This window comes from Mus pahari, chromosome 4 (genome assembly GCF_900095145.1).
Source record: "Mus pahari chromosome 4, PAHARI_EIJ_v1.1, whole genome shotgun sequence".
Lineage (NCBI taxonomy): Eukaryota > Metazoa > Chordata > Mammalia > Rodentia > Muridae > Mus > Mus pahari.
In genome coordinates, this window is record NC_034593.1 from 141,079,818 (window position 1) to 141,089,569 (window position 9,752).

The window sequence follows — 9,752 nt, forward strand, 5'->3', positions numbered from 1 at the left end:
TGTGCTCTTGTTGGAGTCGGTGTGGCCTTGTTGGAGGAAGTGTGTCACTATGGGGGTGGGCTTTGAGGTCCTATGCTCCAGCTCTGCCCAGTATGGAGGAGAGAGCCTACTCTTGGCTGCCTGCAGAAGCCAGTCTCCTCCTAGTTGCCTTCGGATCCAGATGTAGAACTCTTGGCTCCTTCTCCAGCCGCATGTCCACAGCAGGATGCCACACTCCCTGCCATGATGATAACGGACTGAACCTCTGAAACTGTAAGCCAGTCCCAACTAAATGCTTTCTTTTATAACAATTGCCTTGGTCATGGGTCTTTTCACAGCAATTAAGACAAGCTCTCATTGCACCTTGATGAAGTGTTTCCCCACTTTAGAACAGATTAATAGAATTTATTACTTTGTAGAGGAAAATAAGTACATCTATTAAAGAAAGTCCCCAAATTTGCAGAGCTGTCAATGTTTGTTCGTTTGTTTTGATTTTTTTTCTTTTTGGTTTTTCGAGGTAGGGTTTCTCTGTGTAGCCCTGGCTGTCCTGGAACTCACTCTGTAGACCAGGCTGGCCTCGAACTCAGAAATCCGCCTGTCTCTGCCTCCCAAGTGCTGGGATTAAAGGCATGCGCCACCACTGCCCAGCTGAGAGCAGTCAATATTAACTTCTAAGCCAAGTGTGCTGGTGTCTGCACATTATCCTAGCTCACAAGAGGAGCACAAAGTGTGAGGGTTGCCTGGGCTACATGGTGAGACCCTATGTCTCAGGAAAAAAACAACTACTCCTTTGAGGAAGTTACAATTTAAAGGGGGAAAACGTTCTTGCAGACGTTGCTATCAGACCTATCTTTAAACATCCTGAAGTCAGGCCAAGTGTGGTGGTGCACACCTTTAACGGTAGCGCTTAGGAATCAGGCTGGTGAATGTCTGAGTTTGAGGCTAGTCTGGTCTACTTAGTGAGTTCCAAGTCAAGCAGGGTCACATAGTGAAATCTTGTCTCAAAAAGTAAAAAAGAACAAACAGAAACAAGACAAAACAACAAAACCAAACAATGTGGCAACGGGTCTCCGGTGTTGTTTCACCAGATCATTTTATAAACTGCGTGCTTGAGTTTGTCCTTAACTCAGTTACATCTAATCCCATCCTGCTTGTTGGAGGTAGAGCCTCTGGATTCTACCTAATTGTCCTGAGGGTGGAGCCCTGGTGAGGGCAGTGAGTGCCCTCACTGAAGAGGCCAACACCTGCCTGGTCCTTTCTGTCTGAGGAGGGTAGTAGGAGCCAGCAGCCCAAAGGTTGTCCTCGGAATTACAGCTCACAGCACCAAGGGAAGTACATTTCTGTTTCTGATGTATCATGCATTCCTAGGTATTTTATATGTGACAGCTCAAGCTAAGATATGTAATGCTACCAGATAAGGGGATGCGTGCTAGGTATCAAAACCAAGGCTTTGGGGCTGGCGAGATGGCTCAGCGGTTAAGAGCACTGACTGCTCTTCCAAAGGTCCTGAGTTCAAATCCCAGCAACTACATGGTGGCTCACAACCACCCATAATGAGATCTGATGCCCTCTTCTGGTGCGTCTGAAGACAGCTACAGTGTACTTATTTATAATAATAAATAAATCTTTAAAAAAAATAAAAAGGCTTTAACCATGCAGAGCACAGACACTACCACTGAGTAATATCCTGGCCCTAACAGTACTTAAGATTTATTTCTATTTTATGTGCCTTGCATGTGTGTATGTGTACCGTACACATGCCTGGTGCTCATGGGGTCAGAAGAGGGCTGGTCCCTAAGGCTGGAGTTACAGGCAGCTGTGGGCCACAGTGGGCCTGCTTTCTCAAGAATGGCAGGTGCCCTTAACTGCTCAGTTATCTTTGCAGCCCCGGGTTTTTCTCCAGAGGTCTTGCTGCGTCACACAAGTTTACCTCAGGTTCGTAATCCTGCTTCAGCAGTGTTGGGATTCTAGGTATGTGCCATGGTGTCCACCTCTTTTTACTTTATTATTTCTTTAATAAGGGCGTGTTCCTGAGGTGTATCCTTTATGAGATATAATGAACATAAAAGTAACATGTTTTCCAGAGCTCTTCCAGTTATTATTATTAAAGCTGAGAGTGGGATCATGGCAACATCTGAATTTGTAGCTTTGTTAGACAGTGTGGGTAGTATGAGGACCCAGATCATGTGCTGGTTGTTTCTCTGTTGCTGTGATAAAAAGCTTTGACAAAAACCACCCAGGAAATGTTTACTTTGGCATGTGGTTAAAGGCCACATCTGTGAAAACATAGGGTGATACCAAAGTACAGAGGATCAGAAAACATCCTTCTTCGTTTAATGTATGTCTGTAATACTTTATACCAATGTCAAATTGTGGCTGTTATTTCATGCTCAGACCTCTGTGGTCTTCAGTGGTAAGATCTGATAAAACTGCACACAGACACAGCCTACAACAGCACACAAACTGCACACAGACACAACCTACAATAGCACACAGCTTATTTTACTTCAGTTCCTTTTAAAAGTTCTATGTGTAAAACACAACTGTGTACAACAGCTCAAGGGTTTGTACAAACCTGGAGAGTCATAGAAAAGTAAGTTAAGGTTAGCTTTATTGAATTATTTTAAACAAGACAAATAAAATTCTGGTTCAGTATTAAGATTCCCAGAAAAATTTTAGTTTTATAATGGGAGAATATGAATATAAACTTTTTACTCTTTTGTGCAAAACAAAGCAAATATAATCAAAATTATAAAATTAACAGTTCAGCACAGAAATTCCGCTACATCACAGTCTGACGGGTCCAATCTACCACATTTCTCAGTGTTTATGTTAGAATCCTGAGTTCTTCCTTGACAAGCCACCTTTCTTGTCACTTGAATGAACATTGAAAGTCCAGGGTGTTTTTCCATTTTAAGTGATCAAAGAGCAAACTAACACAATTCAGGGCTAAGGACCAATCATTGTCCAAAAACCAAACCTATCTAGAAAGGGTCACCATGGAACTGAAGAGAGGTACCTCTGCCATGGGAATCCACTGTACAGATCCATACACTTGTCTTTTATCTCATTTCCTTGGAAGACAGTAAAGCCCTTTTCCCCTGAAGCAGCAACAGTGTTTTGAGCTTAGTTACATGAGAGTGATGCATCGTTCAATAGTAATTTCTGTTAATTTTTATACTTTTCAATGTGCTCACGAGCTATGATCAGCCTCTGAATTTGTGCAGTACCTTCATAAATCTGAAAGACAAACACAAAGGAGTTTAAACATCTGTAGCACCAAATTCAAATGTTATTTTATATATATGAATATATGATATATAATTATGTACTATATAATATTAATACTACATGTATTGTATACAATTTATAACTAACAACAATCAATAAATAAAAAACAATATATAGCATTACATACTAGTAATATTACAAATTTCATTAATATACAATATATTAATATATATTCTAAAATATCATATTTATGTGTACTGTATGCAAAATATTTTATATCATGTATCATATAAATTATATATAAAATAATGTGTTATATATATTAATATCATCATGTAATGTGTTATATATTAAATAAATAATATATTATGTATGACTTAATGTACATTTATTTAATTATAAATAATTAATTTAATTATATAATATATATGTATACATATAAGTTATTTCTTTGTTTGTTTGTTTCTTCAAGACAGGTTTTCTCTTTGTGAAGCCCTGGCTCTCCTGGAATTTGTTCTGTAGTCCAGGCCAGCCTCAAACTCACAGATCTGCCTGTCTCTGATTCCTGAGTGCAGGGCAGGGATTAAAGGTGTGCTCCATCCCCAACCAGCAAGATGTTATTTTATTAGAACAGTTATAAAAAATTATTTTGCAAAATTAGAAGGCAGGCTTAAAACATCAAAAAAAATAACATTTACATTTCAAAATGTTTGGGGAGTCTAAGGTTTAGTATTAACCAGAGTATTTATTATCTAGCTCTTCTCAGCTATTCCTGGATGTGTCCTTTAGTCATTCTGTTCTTACTATTAAACATATTGGAGGCTTTGGGCTTTAGTCCTTGGTAACCCACCATTTTTCCCTCTACGCACTTCTAACCTCCATGTCACATGCATTCATTCACTGTTGGGTGGTAAGGGAAAGTGAAGTGGTTGACAGGAACAGATGCAGGCTTTAGGAGAGGCAAGAGAGCCCTAAGAAGACTGGTGACTTGGCTAGTGTACTGGCTGGTTTTGTGGGTCAACTTGACACAGGCTGGAGTTATCACAGAGAGAGGAGCTTCAGGTGAGGAAATGCCTCCGTGAGATCCGGCTGTAAGGCATTATCTCAGTTAGTGATCAACGGGAGAGAGCGCCCAGCCCACTGTGTGTGGTGCCATCCCTGGGCTAGGAGTCCTGGGTTCTATAAGAAAGCAGGCTGAACAAGCCAGGGAAAAAGCCAGTAAGTAACATTCCTTCATGGCCTCTGCATCAGCTCCTGCTTCCTGACCTGCGTGAGTTCCAGTCCTGACTTCCTTTGGTGATGAACAGCAGTGTGGAAGTGTAAGGTGAATAAACCCTTTCCTCCCCAGCTTGCTTCTCGGTCCTGATGTTTGTGCAGAAGTAGAACCCCTGACTAAGACAGCTAGGATACGAACTGACTGAGACAGCTAGGATACGAACTGCAGTGTTCAGCTTTCCCGTGCTTGAATAGACTTGCCTGGAGAGGCAGAGAATTGTGGAGACAAAATTCTGAATGACTTATTTTATGTATGTGAGTGTAAATGTCTGGTGCCTGTGGGCCTCAGATAGCCTGGAACTGTTGTTACAGGTGGTTATGAGACCCTATGTGGGTGCTGAAAAACCAAACCCAGGTCCTCTGTAAGAGCTACCAGAGCTCTTAACTGCTGAGCTCTCTCTCCTGTCCCATAATCTTTAGTGTTGATAATGTTATAGTTACGGGGCTTTTCTTCTGTAGGGCTAACGACACAAGGCTTTCTGTTGTATGAAAGTTTGCTAGGGGTGTGCAGAAGAAGGTGGGGCATTAAGAAGCATAGACTAGGGCTGGTGAGATGGCTTAGTGGGTAAGAGCACCCGACTGCTCTTCCAAAGGTCTGAAGTTCAAATCCCAGCAACCACATGGTGGCTCATAACCATCCTTAACAAGATCTGACACCCTCTTCTGGAGTGTCTGAAGACAGCTACAGTGTAATTACATATAATAAATAAATAAATAAATCTTAAAAAACAAAAACAAAAAACCTTTGGACTTTAAAAAAAAAGCATAGACTATAACTCACAATGGAGAACATGAATATTTCTATCTTTTTTATGAAGTTACCCTAATTTTTTCTAATTGCCAACCTAATTTCAGAATCAAGTATCAGTTCTTAAAGACACATGGCTTTTGACTATAAATAAAGTTTCACTTAATTAAAAAGTCAGGCTGGGGCTGGTGAGATGGCTCAGCGGGTAAGAGCACCCGACTGTTCTTCCAAAGGTGCGGAGTTCAAATCCCAGCAACCACATGGTGGCTCACAACCATCCTTAACAAGATCTGACTCCCTCTTCTGGAGTGTCTGAAGACAGCTACAGTGTACTTACATATAATAAATAAATTTGAAAAAAAAAAAAAAAAAAAAAAAAGTCAGGCTGGAGAGATGGCATGGCTCAGTGGTTAAGGGCACTGGCTGCTCTTCCAGAGGTCCTGAGTTCAATTCCCAGAACCACACAGTGGCTCAGAACCATCTGTAATGTGATCTGATGCCCTCTTCCGACATGCAAGTATACATGCAGATACAGTATTCAAGTACTCATAGATATAAAAATAAACAAATCTTTAAAAAAAGAGGGAGAGATGTCATACAACATCGAAGACAAGACAAGCATATGGAATTTTCAGAGGCAAAAAAATGTAGCTTGTAATTTGTTAAAAAAAAAAAAAAAATGAAGATTCCAAGGCAGCATTAGACAGGTGATACATGCCTGTGCCATTTACTGGTCTAACCCTTTCCCTCTTAGCAGCTACACTTAATAGCATTCCTTTTATGTGTTGACTCATACCCATCTATAACTATCATTTATTTTATCTGTTTTTACATTCATACGGAACAAGTCAACGGTTAGAGTCAGTTCTCTTCTTCTACCCTGTGGATTCTAGCAATCCAACTCAGGTTGTCAGGGTGGGAGGGAACAAGTGCCTCTACCCTCTGAGCCGTTTTGCTGGTTCAAAGTCATTGTCAGTTGTTTGACACCTACTGCTGTCATTTGTGAGTCGCCTGTGCCCTCAGAAACAAACCGTTAGAGCTCACCTGATAGATCTTGGCGTCCCTCATCAGCTTCTCCACAGGGTACTCTGTGTTGAATCCATAGCCTCCGAAAATCTGCACAGCGTCGGTAGCTAGCTGATTGGCAATGTCTCCAGCAAAGGCCTTTGCAATCGAGGCATAGTAAGTGTTCCGGCGGCCGGAGTCAACCTCCCAGGCTGCCCTCTGGTAACTGAGCCTAGCGAGTTCAACTTTCATCGCCATTTCTGCGAGCAGAAATGAAACTCCTTGGTGCTAGAATTAAGGAGGAAACAGTTAAAGGGTATCTCAAAAAAAAATTGTAATTTTTTTTCCTTAAAACTCTCTTATTTTGCATTAGTTGTAGGCTTGCAGTAAAGTTATACCCGGCTTCCCTAACTGTAAGATGAAGGCGATAGGCCTGAACATTCAGAGCTCTATAGACCCTAGCCATATTGGCCAAGTTCCCCACCAATTATCCTGTTATCTGTTTCAATATCACAAATTGATTCAAATTATTTTTTTTCTCTTTTGAATTTGTTTTGCTTTGTTTTTCGAGACAGGGTTTCTCTGTATAGCCCTGGCTGCTTTGGAACTCACTCTGTAGACCAGGTTGGCCTGGATCTCAGAAATCTGCCTACCCCTGCCTCCCAAGTGCTGGGATTAAAGGCGCGTGCCACCACTACCCGGTTGTTTTTTTTTTTTTTTTTTTTTTAAAGGATTTTGTTATATAGCGTAAGCTGCCTAAAGCTCTTCCTGTTTCAGCCTGCTGAGTGCTGTCACTTCAGACTTGGGATTAATTTCAAAGATTTATTTATTTTATGTGTTGTTGTTTTACTTCTATGTATTTAAGTACACCATGTGCATGCAGTGCCCTCAGAGGCCAGAGAGGGCGTCAGAGCTACTGGAACTGGAGTTACAGATGGTTGTGAGAGATCCTCTAGGTGGTGGCAAGAGCCCAGGGCCAGCCGAGCAGTGGTGACACATGCCTTGGGAGGCAGAGGCAGGTAGATTTCTGAGTTTGAGGCCAGTCTGGTCTACAGAGTGAGTTCCAGGACAGCTAGGGCTATACAGAGAAACCCTGTCCCCAAAAAAAGAGCCCAGGGCCTCTGCAAGAGCATCCTGTGCTCTTAACCACTGAGTCACCTCTCTAGATCAATTATTTTTTTTCCCATACAAGGTCTCTTTATGTAGCCCCGGTCGTCCTGGAACTCGCTGGTCTAAACATGGGGTCACCTGCATTGGCATCCTGAGTGCTGGGATTAAAGGCATGGACCACTATGTCTGGCTAGAGTTTAATTGTTGAATTAAATACATAATACCCGCCAAGTAAATGTTCCCAAAGTGAAGGGGTACTTAGTAAGCATTTCCCCTCCTCATCCGTCATCCCCGCCGCTGCCCACCCACCTAGCCCCTCCCAGGAGGTAAGCAATGGTATCTGTGTTTTTCCTTTGCAGAGGCAGTGTGCACACTGGAATGCAAACGCCGCCCAGGGTTTTACACAGGTGCTAGCCTCCCAGGTTGATGGTTTTTCATTCTGCTTTTCTTGTCAGTAAATCGTACACAGCTGTACCAGCGCATGAAGAATTTTCTGAGCTTCTGTAGTTGCTCAGACTCCATTCCTCTTCTGTGGCTTGTTAATATTTTGCTTATTTCTGCGCAATGCTGAAGCAAAGGGTAGGTGTGACACAGGTCATAGCTTAGTGCTATCTTTTTTTCTAAGATTTATTTATTTTATGTGTATGGGTGTTCTGCCTGCACACACAGAATAAGCACCACATGCATGGTGGGTATGATGGTTCCCTGGGATGGAATTACTGACAGTTGTGAGCTGCCATGTGGGTTCTGGGGAAGGAACTGAACCCCGGTCCCCTAGAGGAGCAGCCAGTGCTCCTAACCACTGAGCCGTCTTTCCAGCCCCAGGGATAGCTTTTGTAAAAATGTGGGCCTGGCGTGGTGGCGCATGCCTTTAATCCCAGCACTCGGGAGGCAGAGGCAGGCGGATTTCTGAGTTTGAGGCCAGCCTGGTCTACAGAGTGAGTTCCAGGACAGCCAGGGCTAAAACAGAGAAACCCTGTCTAGAAAAACTAAAAAAAAAAAAAGAAACACGTAGGAGTTACAGCACTGCTGGTCTCAATCCTTCCTTTGTGCCTTTTGCATTTCCTAAGGCAGGGCCTGTAGTCCCTGCTCCGTGAGTTGAGCTTCCATAGAATCCAAACACTCCTGTCTCTGCCCATCTTCTGTAGCTACAACGGCAGGGCAGAGCTGTACGAGAGAACCCGTGGCTGCAAACCCTTACAGGTTTCTAATCTGGATCTTTCTAGAAATACGTGCCAGCCCCGATCTAAAACAGTATTTCACAAACTGAAAACAGCACTAACCTAAAGTTCTACAGAACTAGACTTTGTTATCTCAAATAAACTAAAACCACAGAAACTAAAAAGCTCCTTAGACACATCTCAAAGCACACAATTTCTAGGACATAAAACATTTTTTTTTAAAGTATAGAATAGAGTGTATTTAGGGCATGGGGAGGGGAGTTGAGAGGGTAGTAGAGACAGAAAGGCAGACAGAAAGAGCAGAGCAGAGGGGTAGGGAAGCAGAGGCCGGCCATGAGCACGGGGAGAGAGGGGGAGGGGCGAGAGGCCAGAGGGAGCAAGAAGGCAAGAGCAGAGCAGCACAAACATTCTGATGACGCGAATCTCTCAGATTTGCAAATGGCCATTTGTTTAAAAGATTATTTTTTAGGAGGCTGAGTAGCTAATAATCTATACCAGAAATAATCTATATACTAGAAAGTAAATCCCCAGGGGTAGATATTTATCACTACCTACTATACAGTGTGCATTCAGTAATAAATATTGATTCAGTTTTGCTAAGTGAGAATGAGATTAGAAGCATTGAGACATCAGTTGTCACACCAGTTTTCTACTGCCCTGAGGTTCCTTCCCGATAGCAGAGACAGCCAGGCTTGGCCTGAGTCTGCCAGAAACCAACGCTATGGGGGAGAACATGATCTGCTACATACACATGCAAAGGCCCATCTCTGGGGACAACTGTGATGACCCATGGTACTCATGTTCTGTATATACATGGGCTTAGCAGTCTATTTGTAAAGCGCAGTCAGCCTTCAATATCTTCTCCTTAAAATATAGCATAATAGAGCAATCAAAAATGTCGCAGGCAAAAATCCTCCAAGTAAAGGACACGAGATCACTGATCTCAGGTCAGCCTCTACCTTTGTGGCTGTTAATAAATCACATATTTGGGCCTTGGTTTCTGTAGTCAGAACAGGCTAGTAAACAACATGTAGAGTCTAGCCTTTAAACACGACAGAGTCTCAGTATGCTGTCCACGCTGGGCTAGAATTTGTGATCCTCCTGCCTCAGCCTCTGCAGTACTGGGATTGAAGGAACGCATGCACTACCATGCCCGGCAGAAGTTATATACATTTCACATAATCAAGCAACACATTTCTTTCTTTCTTTTTTTTTTTTTTTTT

At 42.4% G+C, this 9,752-nt stretch overlaps 1 protein-coding gene across 1 annotated transcript in view; it reads right to left on the bottom strand.

The window, feature by feature from the left end:
- Window positions 1-2,573: 2,573 nt before the first annotated feature.
- Acadm (acyl-CoA dehydrogenase medium chain) overlaps window positions 2,574-9,752 on the bottom strand; it is a 19,393-nt gene continuing 12,214 nt past the window's right edge. Inside the window, exons 9-11 of the mRNA XM_029538049.1 lie at window positions 7,814-7,905; window positions 6,278-6,526; window positions 2,574-3,219 (exon numbers count right to left, since the gene is read on the bottom strand). Of these exons, the coding sequence (XP_029393909.1) occupies window positions 3,148-3,219; window positions 6,278-6,526; window positions 7,814-7,905 (413 nt within the window). The 3' untranslated portion in view covers window positions 2,574-3,147. The remainder of the gene's footprint in view (window positions 3,220-6,277; window positions 6,527-7,813; window positions 7,906-9,752) is intronic.